At 34.1% G+C, this 19,282-nt stretch overlaps 1 protein-coding gene across 3 annotated transcripts in view; it reads right to left on the reverse strand.

The window, feature by feature from the left end:
• The window catches only part of LOC127737407 (structural maintenance of chromosomes protein 2-like), a 77,974-nt gene extending 59,883 nt beyond the window's left edge, over nucleotides 1-18,091 (reverse strand). For 2 of the 3 annotated variants that reach the window (XM_052248070.1, XM_052248078.1), the window contains exons 1-2: nucleotides 17,836-18,091; nucleotides 14,539-14,688 (exon numbers count right to left, since the gene is read on the reverse strand). In XM_052248070.1, coding sequence (XP_052104030.1) covers nucleotides 14,539-14,688; nucleotides 17,836-18,003 — 318 coding nt within the window. In that variant the 5' untranslated portion in view covers nucleotides 18,004-18,091. The remainder of the gene's footprint in view (nucleotides 1-14,538; nucleotides 14,689-17,835) is intronic. The other variant, XM_052248062.1, reaches the window with a different exon arrangement.
• Between the last annotated feature and the right edge of the window lie 1,191 nt (nucleotides 18,092-19,282).

Raw genomic sequence — 19,282 nt, forward strand, 5'->3', positions numbered from 1 at the left:
GATTGAGTTCCTGTTTATTACCTGTCTAGTAATGGTTATCTCATCACATGAGATGATTGAGCTCCTGTTTATTAATACTACCTGTCTACAATGGTTATCTCATCACAAGAGATGATTAAGTTCCTGTTCATTAATACTACCTGTCTAGTAATGGTTATCTCATTACAAGAGATGATTGAGCTCCTGTTTATTAATACTACTTGTCTAGTAATGGTTATCTCATTACAAGAGATGATTGAGCTCCTGTTTATTAATACTACCTGTCTAGTAATGGTTATCTCATCACAAGAGATGATTGAGTTCCTGTTTATTACCTGTCTAGTAATGGTTATCTCATCACAAGAGATGATTGAGCTCCTGTTTATTAATTCTACCTGTCTACAATGGTCTAGTAATGGTTATCTCATCACAAGAGATGATTGAGTTCCTGTTTATTAATACTACCTGTCTAGAAATGGTTATCTCATCACAAGAGATGATTGAGCTCCTGTTTATTAATACTACCTGTCAACAATGGTCTAGTAATGGTTATCTCATCACAAGAGATGATTGAGCGCCTGTTTATTAATACTACCTGTCTAGAAATGGTTATCTCATCACAAGAGATGATTGAGCTCCTGTTTATTAATACTACCTGTCTACAATGGTCTAGTAATGGTTATCTCATCACAAGAGATGATTAAGTTCCTGTTCATTAATACTACCTGTCTAGTAATGGTTATCTCATCACAAGAGATGATTAAGTTCCTGTTTATTAATACTACCTGTCTAGTAATGGTTATCTCATCACAAGAGATGATTGAGTTCCTGTTTATTAATACTACCTGTCTAGAAATGGTTATCTCATCACAAGAGATGATTGAGCTCCTGTTTATTAATACTACCTGTCTACAATGGTCTAGTAATGGTTATCTCATCACAAGAGATGATTAAGTTCCTGTTCATTAATACTACCTGTCTAGTTATGGTTATCTCATCACAAGAGATGATTAAGCTCCTGTTCATTAATACTACCTGTCTAGTAATGGTTTTCTCATCACACGAGATGATTAAGTTCCCATTCATTAATACTTCCTGTCTAGTAATGGTTATCTCATCACAAGAGATGATTAAGTTCCTGTTCATTAATACTACCTGTCTAGTAATGGTTATCTCATCACAAGAGATGATTGAGTTCCTGTTTATTAATACTACCTGTCTAGTAATGGTTATCTCATCACACGAGATAATTGAGTTCCTGTTTATTAATACTACCTGTCTAGTAATGGTTATCTCATCACACGAGATGATTGAGTTCCTGTTTATTAATACTACCTGTCTAGTAATGGTTATCTCATCACACGAGATAATTGAGTTCCTGTTTATTAATACTACCTGTCTAGTAATGGTTATCTCATCACAAGAGATGATTGAGCTCCTGTTTATTAATACTACCTGTCTACAATGGTCTAGTAATGGTTATCTCATCACAAGAGATGATTAAGTTCCTGTTCATTAATTCTACCTGTCTAGTAATGGTTATCTCATCACAAGAGATGATTGAGTTCCTGTTCATTCATACTACCTGTCTAGTAATGGTTATCTCATCACAAGAGATGACTGAGCTCCTGTTTATTAATACTACCTGTCTACAATGGTCTAGTAATGGTTATCTCATCACAAGAGATGATTGAGCTCCTGTTTATTAATACTACCTGTCTAGTAATGGTTATCTCATCACAAGAGATGATTGAGCTCCTGTTTATTAATACTACCTGTCTACAATGGTCTAGTAATGGTTATCTCATCACAAGAGATGATTGAGTTCCTGTTTATTAATACTACCTGTCTAGAAATTGTTATCTCATCACAAGAGATGATTGAGCTCCTGTTTATTAATACTACCTGTCTAGTAATGGTTATCTCATCACAAGAGATGATTGAGCTCCTGTTTATTAATACTACCTGTCTAGAAATGGTTATTTCATCACAAGAGATGATTGAGCTCCTGTTTATTAATACTGCCTGTCTACAATGGTCTAGTAATGGTTATCTCATCACAAGAGATGATTAAGTTCCTGTTCATTAATACTACCTGTCTAGTAATGGTTATCTCATCACACGAGATGATTGAGTTCCTGTTTATTAATACTACCTGTCTTGTAATGGTTATCTCATCACACGAGATAATTGAGTTCCTGTTTATTAATACTACCTGTCTAGTAATGGTTATCTCATCACACGAGATAATTGAGTTCCTGTTTATTAATACTACCTGTCTAGTAATGGTTATCTCATCACAAGAGATGATTGAGTTCCTGTTCATTCATACTACCTGTCTAGTAATGGTTATCTCATCACACGAGATAATTGAGTTCCTGTTTATTAATACTACCTTTCTTGTAATGGTTATCTCATCACACGAGATAATTGAGTTCCTGTTTATTAATACTACCTGTCTAGTAATGGTTATCTCATCACACGAGATAATTGAGTTCCTGTTTATTAATACTACCTGTCTAGTAATGGTTATCTCATCACACGAGATAATTGAGTTCCTGTTTATTAATACTACCTGTCTAGTAATGGTTATCTCATCACACGAGATGATTGAGTTCCTGTTTATTAATACTACCTGTCTTGTAATGGTTATCTCATCACACAAGATAATTGAGTTCCTGTTTATTAATACTACCTGTCTAGTAATGGTTATCTCATCACACGAGATAATTGAGTTCCTGTTTATTAATACTACCTGTCTAGTAATGGTTATCTCATCACAAGAGATGATTGAGTTCCTGTTCATTCATACTACCTGTCTAGTAATGGTTATCTCATCACAAGAGATGATTGAGCTCCTGTTTATTAATACTACCTGTCTACAATGGTCTAGTAATGGTTATCTCATCACAAGAGATGATTGAGTTCCTGTTTATTAATACTACCTGTCTAGAAATGGTTATCTCATCACAAGAGATGATTGAGCTCCTGTTTATTAATACTACCTGTCGAGAAATGGTTATCTCATCACAAGAGATGATTGAGTTCCTGTTTATTAATACTACCTGTCTAGAAATGGTTATCTCATTACAAGAGATGATTGAGCTCCTGTTTATTAATACTACCTGTCTAGTAATGGTTATCTCATCACAAGAGATGATTGAGCTCCTGTTTATTAATACTACCTGTCTACAATGGTCTAGTAATGGTTATCTCATCACAAGAGATGATTGAGTTCCTGTTTATTAATACTACCTGTCTAGAAATGGTTATCTCATCACAAGAGATGATTGAGCTCCTGTTTATTAATACTACCTGTCTACAATGGTCTAGAAATGGTTATCTCATCACAAGAGATGATTGAGCTCCTGTTTATTAATACTACCTGTCTAGAAATGGTTATCTCATCACAAGAGATGATTGAGCTCCTGTTTATTAATACTACCTGTCTACAATGGTCTAGTAATGGTTATCTCATCACAAGAGATGATTAAGTTCCTGTTCATTTATACTACCTGTCTAGTAATGGTCATCTCATCACACGAGATGATTGAGTTCCTGTTTATTAATACTACCTGTCTAGTAATGGTTATCTCATCACACGAGATAATTGAGTTCCTGTTTATTAATACTACCTGTCTAGTAATGGTTATCTCATCACACGAGATAATTTAATTCCTGTTTATTAATACTACCTGTCTAGTAATGGTTATCTCATCACAAGAGATGATTGAGTTCCTGTTCATTCATACTACCTGTCTAGTAATGGTTATCTCATTACAAGAGATGATTGAGCTCCTGTTTATTAATACTACCTGTCTACAATGGTCTAGTAATGGTTATCTCATCACAAGAGATGATCTAGTTCCTGTTTATTAATACTACCTATCTAGAAATGGTTATCTCATCACAAGAGATGATTGAGCTCCTGTTTATTAATACTACCTGTCTACAATGGTCTAGTAATGGTTATCTCATCACAAGAGATGATTGAGCTCCTGTTTATTAATACTACCTGTCTAGAAATGGTAATCTCATCACAAGAGATGATTGAGCTCCTGTTTATTAATACTACCTGTCTACAATGGTCTAGTAATGGTTATCTCATCACAAGAGATGATTAAGTTCCTGTTCATTAATACTACCTGTCTAGTAATGGTTATCTCATCACAAGAGATGATTAAGTTCCTGTTTATTAATACTACCTGTCTAGTAATGGTTATCTCATCACAAGAGATGATTGAGTTCCTGTTTATTAATACTACCTGTCTAGAAATGGTTATCTCATCACAAGAGATGATTGAGCTCCTGTTTATTAATACTACCTGTCTACAATGGTCTAGTAATGGTTATCTCATCACAAGAGATGATTGAGCTCCTGTTTATTAATACTACCTGTCTAGTAATGGTTATCTCATCACAAAAGATGATTAAGTTCCTGTTCATTAATACTACCTGTCTAGTAATGGTTATCTCATCACAAGAGATGATTAAGCTTCTGTTCATTAATACTACCTGTCTAGTAATGGTTATCTCATCATACGAGATGATTAAGTTCCTATTCATTAATACTACCTGTCTAGTAATGGTTATCTCATCACAAGAGATGATTAAGTTCCTGTTCATTAATACTTCCTGTCTAGTAATGGTTATCTCATCACAAGAGATGTTTGAGTTCCTGTTTATTAATACTACCTGTCTAGTAATGGTTATCTCATCACACGAGATAATTGAGTTCCTGTTTATTAATACTACCTGTCTAGTAATGGTTATCTCATCACATGAGATAATTGAGTTCCTGTTTATTAATACTACCTGTCTAGTAATGGTTATCTCATCACACGAGATGATTGAGTTCCTGTTTATTAATACTACCTGTCTAGTAATGGTTATCTCATCACACGAGATAATTGAGTTCCTGTTTATTAATACTACCTGTCTAGTAATGGTTATCTCATCACACGAGATGATTGAGTTCCTGTTTATTAATACTACCTGTCTAGTAATGGTTATCTCATCACACGAGATAATTGAGTTCCTGTTTATTAATACTACCTGTCTAGTAATGGTTATCTCATCACAAGAGATGATTGAGCTCCTGTTTATTAATACTACCTGTCTACAATGGTCTAGTAATGGTTATCTCATCACAAGAGATGATTAAGTTCCTGTTCATTAATTCTACCTGTCTAGTAATGGTTATCTCATCACAAGAGATGATTGAGTTCCTGTTCATTCATACTACCTGTCTAGTAATGGTTATCTCATCACAAGAGATGACTGAGCTCCTGTTTATTAATACTACCTGTCTACAATGGTCTAGTAATGGTTATCTCATCACAAGAGATGATTGAGCTCCTGTTTATTAATACTACCTGTCTAGTAATGGTTATCTCATCACAAGAGATGATTGAGCTCCTGTTTATTAATACTACCTGTCTACAATGGTCTAGTAATGGTTATCTCATCACAAGAGATGATTGAGTTCCTGTTTATTAATACTACCTGTCTAGAAATTGTTATCTCATCACAAGAGATGATTGAGCTCCTGTTTATTAATACTACCTGTCTAGTAATGGTTATCTCATCACAAGAGATGATTGAGCTCCTGTTTATTAATACTACCTGTCTAGAAATGGTTATTTCATCACAAGAGATGATTGAGCTCCTGTTTATTAATACTGCCTGTCTACAATGGTCTAGTAATGGTTATCTCATCACAAGAGATGATTAAGTTCCTGTTCATTAATACTACCTGTCTAGTAATGGTTATCTCATCACACGAGATGATTGAGTTCCTGTTTATTAATACTACCTGTCTTGTAATGGTTATCTCATCACACGAGATAATTGAGTTCCTGTTTATTAATACTACCTGTCTAGTAATGGTTATCTCATCACACGAGATAATTGAGTTCCTGTTTATTAATACTACCTGTCTAGTAATGGTTATCTCATCACAAGAGATGATTGAGTTCCTGTTCATTCATACTACCTGTCTAGTAATGGTTATCTCATCACACGAGATAATTGAGTTCCTGTTTATTAATACTACCTTTCTTGTAATGGTTATCTCATCACACGAGATAATTGAGTTCCTGTTTATTAATACTACCTGTCTAGTAATGGTTATCTCATCACACGAGATAATTGAGTTCCTGTTTATTAATACTACCTGTCTAGTAATGGTTATCTCATCACACGAGATAATTGAGTTCCTGTTTATTAATACTACCTGTCTAGTAATGGTTATCTCATCACACGAGATGATTGAGTTCCTGTTTATTAATACTACCTGTCTTGTAATGGTTATCTCATCACACAAGATAATTGAGTTCCTGTTTATTAATACTACCTGTCTAGTAATGGTTATCTCATCACACGAGATAATTGAGTTCCTGTTTATTAATACTACCTGTCTAGTAATGGTTATCTCATCACAAGAGATGATTGAGTTCCTGTTCATTCATACTACCTGTCTAGTAATGGTTATCTCATCACAAGAGATGATTGAGCTCCTGTTTATTAATACTACCTGTCTACAATGGTCTAGTAATGGTTATCTCGTCACAAGAGATGATTGAGTTCCTGTTTATTAATACTACCTGTCTAGAAATGGTTATCTCATCACAAGAGATCATTGAGCTCCTGTTTATTAATACTACCTGTCGAGAAATGGTTATCTCATCACAAGAGATGATTGAGTTCCTGTTTATTAATACTACCTGTCTAGAAATGGTTATCTCATTACAAGAGATGATTGAGCTCCTGTTTATTAATACTACCTGTCTAGTAATGGTTATCTCATCACAAGAGATGATTGAGCTCCTGTTTATTAATACTACCTGTCTACAATGGTCTAGTAATGGTTATCTCATCACAAGAGATGATTGAGTTCCTGTTTATTAATACTACCTGTCTAGAAATGGTTATCTCATCACAAGAGATGATTGAGCTCCTGTTTATTAATACTACCTGTCTACAATGGTCTAGAAATGGTTATCTCATCACAAGAGATGATTGAGCTCCTGTTTATTAATACTACCTGTCTAGAAATGGTTATCTCATCACAAGAGATGATTGAGCTCCTGTTTATTAATACTACCTGTCTACAATGGTCTAGTAATGGTTATCTCATCACAAGAGATGATTAAGTTCCTGTTCATTTATACTACCTGTCTAGTAATGGTCATCTCATCACACGAGATGATTGAGTTCCTGTTTATTAATACTACCTGTCTAGTAATGGTTATCTCATCACACGAGATAATTGAGTTCCTGTTTATTAATACTACCTGTCTAGTAATGGTTATCTCATCACACGAGATAATTTAATTCCTGTTTATTAATACTACCTGTCTAGTAATGGTTATCTCATCACAAGAGATGATTGAGTTCCTGTTCATTCATACTACCTGTCTAGTAATGGTTATCTCATTACAAGAGATGATTGAGCTCCTGTTTATTAATACTACCTGTCTACAATGGTCTAGTAATGGTTATCTCATCACAAGAGATGATCTAGTTCCTGTTTATTAATACTACCTATCTAGAAATGGTTATCTCATCACAAGAGATGATTGAGCTCCTGTTTATTAATACTACCTGTCTACAATGGTCTAGTAATGGTTATCTCATCACAAGAGATGATTGAGCTCCTGTTTATTAATACTACCTGTCTAGAAATGGTTATCTCATCACAAGAGATGATTGAGCTCCTGTTTATTAATACTACCTGTCTACAATGGTCTAGTAATGGTTATCTCATCACAAGAGATGATTAAGTTCCTGTTCATTAATACTACCTTTCTAGTAATGGTTATCTCATCACAAGAGATGATTAAGTTCCTGTTTATTAATACTACCTGTCTAGTAATGGTTATCTCATCACAAGAGATGATTGAGTTCCTATTTATTAATACTACCTGTCTAGAAATGGTTATCTCATCACAAGAGATGATTGAGCTCCTGTTTATTAATACTACCTGTCTACAATGGTCTAGTAATGGTTATCTCATCACAAGAGATGATTGAGCTCCTGTTTATTAATACTACCTGTCTAGTAATGGTTATCTCATCACAAAAGATGATAAAGTTCCTGTTCATTAATACTACCTGTCTAGTAATGGTTATCTCATCACAAGAGATGATTAAGCTTCTGTTCATTAATACTACCTGTCTAGTAATGGTTATCTCATCATACGAGATGATTAAGTTCCTATTCATTAATACTACCTGTCTAGTAATGGTTATCTCATCACAAGAGATGATTAAGTTCCTGTTCATTAATACTTCCTGTCTAGTAATGGTTATCTCATCACAAGAGATGTTTGAGTTCCTGTTTATTAATACTACCTGTCTAGTAATGGTTATCTCATCACACGAGATAATTGAGTTCCTGTTTATTAATACTACCTGTCTAGTAATGGTTATCTCATCACATGAGATAATTGAGTTCCTGTTTATTAATACTACCTGTCTAGTAATGGTTATCTCATCACACGAGATGATTGAGTTCCTGTTTATTAATACTACCTGTCTAGTAATGGTTATCTCATCACACGAGATAATTGAGTTCCTGTTTATTAATACTACCTGTCTAGTAATGGTTATCTCATCACACGAGATAATTGAGTTCCTGTTTATTAATACTACCTGTCTAGTAATGGTTATCTCATCACAAGAGATGATTGAGCTCCTGTTTATTAATACTACCTGTCTACAATGGTCTAGTAATGGTTATCTCATCACAAGAGATGATTAAGTTCCTGTTCATTAATTCTACCTGTCTAGTAATGGTTATCTCATCACAAGAGATGATTGAGTTCCTGTTCATTCATACTACCTGTCTAGTAATGGTTATCTCATCACAAGAGATGACTGAGCTCCTGTTTATTAATACTACCTGTCTACAATGGTCTAGTAATGGTTATCTCATCACAAGAGATGATTGAGCTCCTGTTTATTAATACTACCTGTCTAGTAATGGTTATCTCATCACAAGAGATGATTGAGCTCCTGTTTATTAATACTACCTGTCTACAATGGTCTAGTAATGGTTATCTCATCACAAGAGATGATTGAGTTCCTGTTTATTAATACTACCTGTCTAGAAATTGTTATCTCATCACAAGAGATGATTGAGCTCCTGTTTATTAATACTACCTGTCTAGTAATGGTTATCTCATCACAAGAGATGATTGAGCTCCTGTTTATTAATACTACCTGTCTAGAAATGGTTATTTCATCACAAGAGATGATTGAGCTCCTGTTTATTAATACTGCCTGTCTACAATGGTCTAGTAATGGTTATCTCATCACAAGAGATGATTAAGTTCCTGTTCATTAATACTATCTGTCTAGTAATGGTTATCTCATCACACGAGATGATTGAGTTCCTGTTTATTAATACTACCTGTCTTGTAATGGTTATCTCATCACACGAGATAATTGAGTTCCTGTTTATTAATACTACCTGTCTAGTAATGGTTATCTCATCACACGAGATAATTGAGTTCCTGTTTATTAATACTACCTGTCTAGTAATGGTTATCTCATCACAAGAGATGATTGAGTTCCTGTTCATTCATACTACCTGTCTAGTAATGGTTATCTCATCACACGAGATAATTGAGTTCCTGTTTATTAATACTACCTTTCTTGTAATGGTTATCTCATCACACGAGATAATTGAGTTCCTGTTTATTAATACTACCTGTCTAGTAATGGTTATCTCATCACACGAGATAATTGAGTTCCTGTTTATTAATACTACCTGTCTAGTAATGGTTATCTCATCACACGAGATAATTGAGTTCCTGTTTATTAATACTACCTGTCTAGTAATGGTTATCTCATCACACGAGATGATTGAGTTCCTGTTTATTAATACTACCTGTCTTGTAATGGTTATCTCATCACACAAGATAATTGAGTTCCTGTTTATTAATACTACCTGTCTAGTAATGGTTATCTCATCACACGAGATAATTGAGTTCCTGTTTATTAATACTACCTGTCTAGTAATGGTTATCTCATCACAAGAGATGATTGAGTTCCTGTTCATTCATACTACCTGTCTAGTAATGGTTATCTCATCACAAGAGATGATTGAGCTCCTGTTTATTAATACTACCTGTCTACAATGGTCTAGTAATGGTTATCTCATCACAAGAGATGATTGAGTTCCTGTTTATTAATACTACCTGTCTAGAAATGGTTATCTCATCACAAGAGATCATTGAGCTCCTGTTTATTAATACTACCTGTCGAGAAATGGTTATCTCATCACAAGAGATGATTGAGTTCCTGTTTATTAATACTACCTGTCTAGAAATGGTTATCTCATTACAAGAGATGATTGAGCTCCTGTTTATTAATACTACCTGTCTAGTAATGGTTATCTCATCACAAGAGATGATTGAGCTCCTGTTTATTAATACTACCTGTCTACAATGGTCTAGTAATGGTTATCTCATCACAAGAGATGATTGAGTTCCTGTTTATTAATACTACCTGTCTAGAAATGGTTATCTCATCACAAGAGATGATTGAGCTCCTGTTTATTAATACTACCTGTCTACAATGGTCTAGAAATGGTTATCTCATCACAAGAGATGATTGAGCTCCTGTTTATTAATACTACCTGTCTAGAAATGGTTATCTCATCACAAGAGATGATTGAGCTCCTGTTTATTAATACTACCTGTCTACAATGGTCTAGTAATGGTTATCTCATCACAAGAGATGATTAAGTTCCTGTTCATTTATACTACCTGTCTAGTAATGGTCATCTCATCACACGAGATGATTGAGTTCCTGTTTATTAATACTACCTGTCTAGTAATGGTTATCTCATCACACGAGATAATTGAGTTCCTGTTTATTAATACTACCTGTCTAGTAATGGTTATCTCATCACACGAGATAATTTAATTCCTGTTTATTAATACTACCTGTCTAGTAATGGTTATCTCATCACAAGAGATGATTGAGTTCCTGTTCATTCATACTACCTGTCTAGTAATGGTTATCTCATTACAAGAGATGATTGAGCTCCTGTTTATTAATACTACCTGTCTACAATGGTCTAGTAATGGTTATCTCATCACAAGAGATGATCTAGTTCCTGTTTATTAATACTACCTATCTAGAAATGGTTATCTCATCACAAGAGATGATTGAGCTCCTGTTTATTAATACTACCTGTCTACAATGGTCTAGTAATGGTTATCTCATCACAAGAGATGATTGAGCTCCTGTTTATTAATACTACCTGTCTAGAAATGGTTATCTCATCACAAGAGATGATTGAGCTCCTGTTTATTAATACTACCTGTCTACAATGGTCTAGTAATGGTTATCTCATCACAAGAGATGATTAAGTTCCTGTTCATTAATACTACCTTTCTAGTAATGGTTATCTCATCACAAGAGATGATTAAGTTCCTGTTTATTAATACTACCTGTCTAGTAATGGTTATCTCATCACAAGAGATGATTGAGTTCCTGTTTATTAATACTACCTGTCTAGAAATGGTTATCTCATCACAAGAGATGATTGAGCTCCTGTTTATTAATACTACCTGTCTACAATGGTCTAGTAATGGTTATCTCATCACAAGAGATGATTGAGCTCCTGTTTATTAATACTACCTGTCTAGTAATGGTTATCTCATCACAAAAGATGATTAAGTTCCTGTTCATTAATACTACCTGTCTAGTAATGGTTATCTCATCACAAGAGATGATTAAGCTCCTGTTCATTAATACTACCTGTCTAGTAATGGTTATCTCATCATACGAGATGATTAAGTTCCTATTCATTAATACTACCTGTCTAGTAATGGTTATCTCATCACAAGAGATGATTAAGTTCCTGTTCATTAATACTTCCTGTCTAGTAATGGTTATCTCATCACAAGAGATGTTTGAGTTCCTGTTTATTAATACTACCTGTCTAGTAATGGTTATCTCATCACACGAGATAATTGAGTTCCTGTTTATTAATACTACCTGTCTAGTAATGGTTATCTCATCACATGAGATAATTGAGTTCCTGTTTATTAATACTACCTGTCTAGTAATGGTTATCTCATCACACGAGATGATTGAGTTCCTGTTTATTAATACTACCTGTCTAGTAATGGTTATCTCATCACACGAGATAATTGAGTTCCTGTTTATTAATACTACCTGTCTAGTAATGGTTATCTCATCACACGAGATAATTGAGTTCCTGTTTATTAATACTACCTGTCTAGTAATGGTTATCTCATCACAAGAGATGATTGAGCTCCTGTTTATTAATACTACCTGTCTACAATGGTCTAGTAATGGTTATCTCATCACAAGAGATGATTAAGTTCCTGTTCATTAATTCTACCTGTCTAGTAATGGTTATCTCATCACAAGAGATGATTGAGTTCCTGTTCATTCATACTACCTGTCTAGTAATGGTTATCTCATCACAAGAGATGACTGAGCTCCTGTTTATTAATACTACCTGTCTACAATGGTCTAGTAATGGTTATCTCATCACAAGAGATGATTGAGCTCCTGTTTATTAATACTACCTGTCTAGTAATGGTTATCTCATCACAAGAGATGATTGAGCTCCTGTTTATTAATACTACCTGTCTACAATGGTCTAGTAATGGTTATCTCATCACAAGAGATGATTGAGTTCCTGTTTATTAATACTACCTGTCTAGAAATGGTTATCTCATCACAAGAGATGATTGAGCTCCTGTTTATTAATACTACCTGTCTACAATGGTCTAGAAATGGTTATCTCATCACAAGAGATGATTGAGCTCCTGTTTATTAATACTACCTGTCTAGAAATGGTTATCTCATCACAAGAGATGATTGAGCTCCTGTTTATTAATACTACCTGTCTACAATGGTCTAGTAATGGTTATCTCATCACAAGAGATGATTAAGTTCCTGTTCATTTATACTACCTGTCTAGTAATGGTCATCTCATCACACGAGATGATTGAGTTCCTGTTTATTAATACTACCTGTCTAGTAATGGTTATCTCATCACACGAGATAATTGAGTTCCTGTTTATTAATACTACCTGTCTAGTAATGGTTATCTCATCACACGAGATAATTTAATTCCTGTTTATTAATACTACCTGTCTAGTAATGGTTATCTCATCACAAGAGATGATTGAGTTCCTGTTCATTCATACTACCTGTCTAGTAATGGTTATCTCATTACAAGAGATGATTGAGCTCCTGTTTATTAATACTACCTGTCTACAATGGTCTAGTAATGGTTATCTCATCACAAGAGATGATCTAGTTCCTGTTTATTAATACTACCTATCTAGAAATGGTTATCTCATCACAAGAGATGATTGAGCTCCTGTTTATTAATACTACCTGTCTACAATGGTCTAGTAATGGTTATCTCATCACAAGAGATGATTGAGCTCCTGTTTATTAATACTACCTGTCTAGAAATGGTTATCTCATCACAAGAGATGATTGAGCTCCTGTTTATTAATACTACCTGTCTACAATGGTCTAGTAATGGTTATCTCATCACAAGAGATGATTAAGTTCCTGTTCATTAATACTACCTGTCTAGTAATGGTTATCTCATCACAAGAGATGATTAAGTTCCTGTTTATTAATACTACCTGTCTAGTAATGGTTATCTCATCACAAGAGATGATTGAGTTCCTGTTTATTAATACTACCTGTCTAGAAATGGTTATCTCATCACAAGAGATGATTGAGCTCCTGTTTATTAATACTACCTGTCTACAATGGTCTAGTAATGGTTATCTCATCACAAGAGATGATTGAGCTCCTGTTTATTAATACTACCTGTCTAGTAATGGTTATCTCATCACAAAAGATGATTAAGTTCCTGTTCATTAATACTACCTGTCTAGTAATGGTTATCTCATCACAAGAGATGATTAAGCTCCTGTTCATTAATACTACCTGTCTAGTAATGGTTATCTCATCATACGAGATGATTAAGTTCCTATTCATTAATACTACCTGTCTAGTAATGGTTATCTCATCACAAGAGATGATTAAGTTCCTGTTCATTAATACTTCCTGTCTAGTAATGGTTATCTCATCACAAGAGATGTTTGAGTTCCTGTTTATTAATACTACCTGTCTAGTAATGGTTATCTCATCACACGAGATAATTGAGTTCCTGTTTATTAATACTACCTGTCTAGTAATGGTTATCTCATCACATGAGATAATTGAGTTCCTGTTTATTAATACTACCTGTCTAGTAATGGTTATCTCATCACACGAGATGATTGAGTTCCTGTTTATTAATACTACCTGTCTAGTAATGGTTATCTCATCACACGAGATAATTGAGTTCCTGTTTATTAATACTACCTGTCTAGTAATGGTTATCTCATCACACGAGATAATTGAGTTCCTGTTTATTAATACTACCTGTCTAGTAATGGTTATCTCATCACACGAGATGATTGAGTTCCTGTTCGTTAATACTACCTGTCTAGTAATGGTTATCTCATCACAAGAGATGATTGAGCTCCTGTTTATTACCTGTCTAGTAATGGTTATTTCATCATACTGTTCGTATCCCAATGGACTCTGCTTTTTATCCATGTTGTCAAATGTAATACTGACAGTGGCTTTAGTGACACCAGCTTGACCATTTTTGTATACAAGTTCCTGTAGGTTTGTTGCTCTAACCTGAATTAAAAAATATTTTGAATAATTGGAATACATGTTTTTGTATTGATGTTCACCTTACTTTTACCTCGATAACTATCACTTAAACCTAATAAAATATCGAACAGATCATGTAACATAAACACAATATTTTTTTACCTGTCCAGGTTTCTCATTAAGTTGTGTACATTATATATATAAATAAGAAAATGTGGTATGATTGCCAATGAGACAACTATCCACCAGAGACCAAATGAGAGCCACTAAAAGTTACCACACAGCCTTCAACCATGAGCAAAACCCATACCATATAGTAAGCTACAAAAGGACCTGACATGTCAAAATGCAAAACAATTCAGACAAGAAAACAAACAGCCTGATTTAGGGCCATGCATCCTGGACTCATCCTTTCATTTAGCCTAGAGTTTATGATATATATTAATAATGCACAGAATTTTAATAAAACCTTAATCCTTAATGTTCGAGTGTTTGAATGTTACATGTTAAATAGCAGGAATATTTGTTGTAAATTCATCCAGAAAGTAAAATATTTACAATGTTTGAATTCCAATCATTAATTGACACCTTTTTGGATGTCAGAGCTTGTTCCATATCAAAAAGTGAATATTTGCCCGTCAAAAATGGATGCACCGCTTCGTTGCTTCGGGAGCAAACTGACGGCCTTGGATCCATATAAATTGGGCTTTGTTCATTTTTATACGCCCGTTTACGGGACGTATTATGGTATACCCTTGTCCGTCCGTCCGTCGTCAACATGTCAGACAGCAACTCAAAAGCGCTTCAACCAATAGGCATGAAACTTTGGTGAATTATAAATATCTATTTATGTGAGCTCCCTTTTGATTTTTATAAATTTTAGATTATATGTTTCCGAGTTATGGGGTTTTATTCATTAAAAAAGGGGGGATTTTCCAGTTTTCGGACAATAACTCAATAACACTTTCACCAATTTGCTAGAAACTTTCGTGAATTGTTTATATTTATTGATGTGAGCTCCCTTTCAATTTTTATGAATTTTAGATTTTACATTTCCGAGTTATGAGGTTTTATTCATTGCAAAAAGGGGGATTTTCCAGTTTTCGGACAATAGCTCAAAAATGCTTTGAGCAGTTTTCATGAAACTTTGGTGAATTGTTTATATCTATTAATATTATTAATTCGTATATTTTAACTAATTTGATTCGTTCAGGGATAGTCACATGTTAAACTATATTTTCGAAGGTAGACAGAAAACGGCGGATTGCAAAAAGCATATTGCATAGCAAAAATCATATTGCACGGTTATTTTTAGAATATCTAAAAACCGATATACTTCATGTAATGAATTTCATGATATTGTTAAAAGTTTTATTAAAAAATATCTTAGATCGATTATTTGAAGAAAAAAAATCTTCAAATACATAAGATGTTAAAAAACAAATAAATGAAATAACAACTAATATGTTGTTATTGTCTAGGAGACAATATGATATCTATAAATTTCCAACAAAATCAAACGACGGTTTTCATACAAATATGGTCGGAAATTAATAATATAACAATTATAGCCTATGTATAAGGTCAATACAGGATATATCGACCCAAAGAAGTATATCGACCTCGGACTTCGTCCTCAGTCCATATACTTCTTTCAGGTCAATATATCCTTGTATCGACCTCATACCAAGGCTATAACTGTATAATGTAAGCTCCCTTTTGATTTTTATAAATTTTAGAATTGACGCTTCTGAGTTATGAGGTTTTTTTCTTAAAAAAAGGGGTGATTTTCCAGTTTTCGACAATAACTCATAAGTTCTTTGAGCAGTTTTCATTCATTTATCTCTTCATTTATGCAAGTCTCATAAACCTGCCACCCTTCATTTTCTCATATTTGGACAGTTTTCACAGTGACCCATCGATTCCGGTATTTTAACGTTCACTTTGAGATTGTCAGGTGACCAACGAGAAAAAAGTAAGGCGCAATGCATTATGGGAGCTGATTTATGCATATGACCCTGGGTCAATATGAATACATAATCTAACACCTAGTCCATTTACAACTCAAATAAGCTGAATGGCTAAGTGTGTTCCGATTGTTATCATGTTTGGCTAAGAAGGTTCAAAGCCGAAATTAGCATAAAAATTTGCATTCTTAAGTCTTGAGGCCCGCGAAGTCTCTCGTAACTTGACATCCATTTGAAAATGAAAGTTAAAATGCAGGAATCGATGGGTCACTATGAAAACTGAACAAATATGAGAAAATAAAGAGTGGCAGGTACATGAAACTTACATAAATGAAGAGATAAATGAAAAATGAACAAATTGAAAACAACAACTACACAGACCGCACACCTGGCTGTGTAACAAAAATGGTAACATCTTTAAAATGGGAAAGCCTTGAAGACCGCAGGAAACAAAATAGGCTATGCATGCTGTTCAAAATTCAACATGATCTAATAGACATAGATCAGCACCAATATCTGACGCCAAACAAAATTATACATGTAGCCGGACCAGAGGTAAAAACCGCTTCTACCAAGAAAGGGCTATAACAGACGCCTTCCGCCAATCATTTTTTCCAAGGAGGATCAGAGACTGGAACCAACTGCCAACATCAGCTGACACAGTTAAAGGATTCAGAGCTGCCCTGAAGGCATGCTCTGCAAAATTTAGACAGTAACATCCTGTACATAATTTTAATTGTATATATATATAGAGAACGTTTTAACTTGTAAATAGCCAAGAGAAAACTTTCTGTGTTGTCCGACACTGGGTATAGTTTTTGTGGGACCTCATAATTCAAATATTGAATTGGGTTCCTTACCTGGAAGAAGATTGAAGCCCGATTTATATGGATCCAAGGCGGTCAGTTGACTCCAGAAGCAATGAAGCGGCGCATCCATTTTGGAAGGGCAAATATCAACTTTATGATATGGGGCGAGCACTGACGTCCCACGGCCCCAGTTTCTCTGGCAAAACAGCCGTTGGACGTCAGAGCAATCTCGACTACAGTACATAAATTATTTACCATGTATGCGTTTTCTTGAGGTAGTGGAAGTGCAGCACAGTGATTTGGCTACACTTCAGGTCAATATCCCTTTTATGTAAACATTAATATGGGTGTGTAACTTAAAATATTTGCTCATTAGTCGAAAGAAACAAACTTACATGAGAAAGGTTTGTGATTCCTAGCAAAAAGCAAATTGAATCCAGAATATTTGATTTTCCACTGCCATTTAATCCTGTTATAGCGTTAAAAAGGGGATCAAATCCGTTGATTTCTGTTCTTTGAGCATACGACTTAAAGCCGTCTACGACCATAGATTTAATATGCATTGTCAAAAGTTGTAAATGTTGTTTTTAAATCATTGATCTGTTTTCATTTCAAACTGGCGCTCAAATATAATATTGAACGCGCATGTCAGAACGGAAGTAAGAAATTAATACTATAAATCAAAACAATAAGCGATTGTACTCATGATACTATTTCCGAATAAAATACTGTCCAACAAGAGGGGCGGAAGGACCTTTTCGGGAATTCAGGATTGAACCGTCTAATTCCCGGGAATTCGGAAATATCCAAATGAAATCGTCGGGAAGTCGGGATTTAATTATATCGTGATGCAGGAACGAACACATTATTTACAAACATGGGATCTAAATAACAGCTCATGTCAGTGCAGTGCATGCATATAGTGTTTTTATGCCTGTGCTTTTTCATTTTTTTATTTTTTGTGTGACTTTTTGATTAGTTTAGCTTTTTTAGTTGCTAGTATCTGCTATACTTATCATTTTATATTGTGCTATGTTTTAAGGTATACTTTATTTTGCATACTATGCTTTTTAACCGTTTTATATGTCATCTATGGTATCTAATTCTTACTATGCACTGTATGTTTTTTATATGTCATCTATGGTATCTTACTATGCACTGTATGTTTTTTTTTTTAAATTGTGTTGTTTTCTTTACTTATGTATGTCTGTATATATGTTGTTATTCAGTCGATTTGAAAAGCTCACTAGAGCTTGTGTTTATGTAGTTTATTGAATATCGACTTTAAACAAAACTTTGAATTGAATTGAATTGAATTGAATTATTTTCACGGGAATTCAGGATTTGACATTTATTTTCTAGGGAATTCGGGGTGAGACTCCCTCATACGACCCCCTCTAACAAGAGTAATATTATCTTAATACAGACACACAGTTAACATTAGTTACAATTAATCCATGTTATAAGCTATGGTATGCCCCTTGACGTGGTTAATTTCAGACCCTTGAATATTCTGGTTATAAATTAATTCAGATTAGATTTCAAATCAAATTACTCCACCGATATCTTTCTAATTCATTTTTTTAATTATATTAAAAGACAAACATCAAGAGGGTTCTATAGAAAAAAATAGAATAGAAAATTTTATTTTAAGTCGGGTTTACATGAACATTACAAACATAAGCTCTGTAGAGTTTTTTGTCGACATTAGTAAATTAACAACACATACACTATTAAGACATATAAAACATACACATAAGACATACAAAACAAACACTGTTATATTGCATAAGCAAAATGTTCATATATAAACGGACACAGCTCGACGATCCTCGACCTAAG

The sequence above is a fragment of the Mytilus californianus genome, unplaced genomic scaffold (assembly GCF_021869535.1).
Source record: "Mytilus californianus isolate M0D057914Y unplaced genomic scaffold, xbMytCali1.0.p SCAF_1, whole genome shotgun sequence".
NCBI lineage: Eukaryota > Metazoa > Mollusca > Bivalvia > Mytilida > Mytilidae > Mytilus > Mytilus californianus.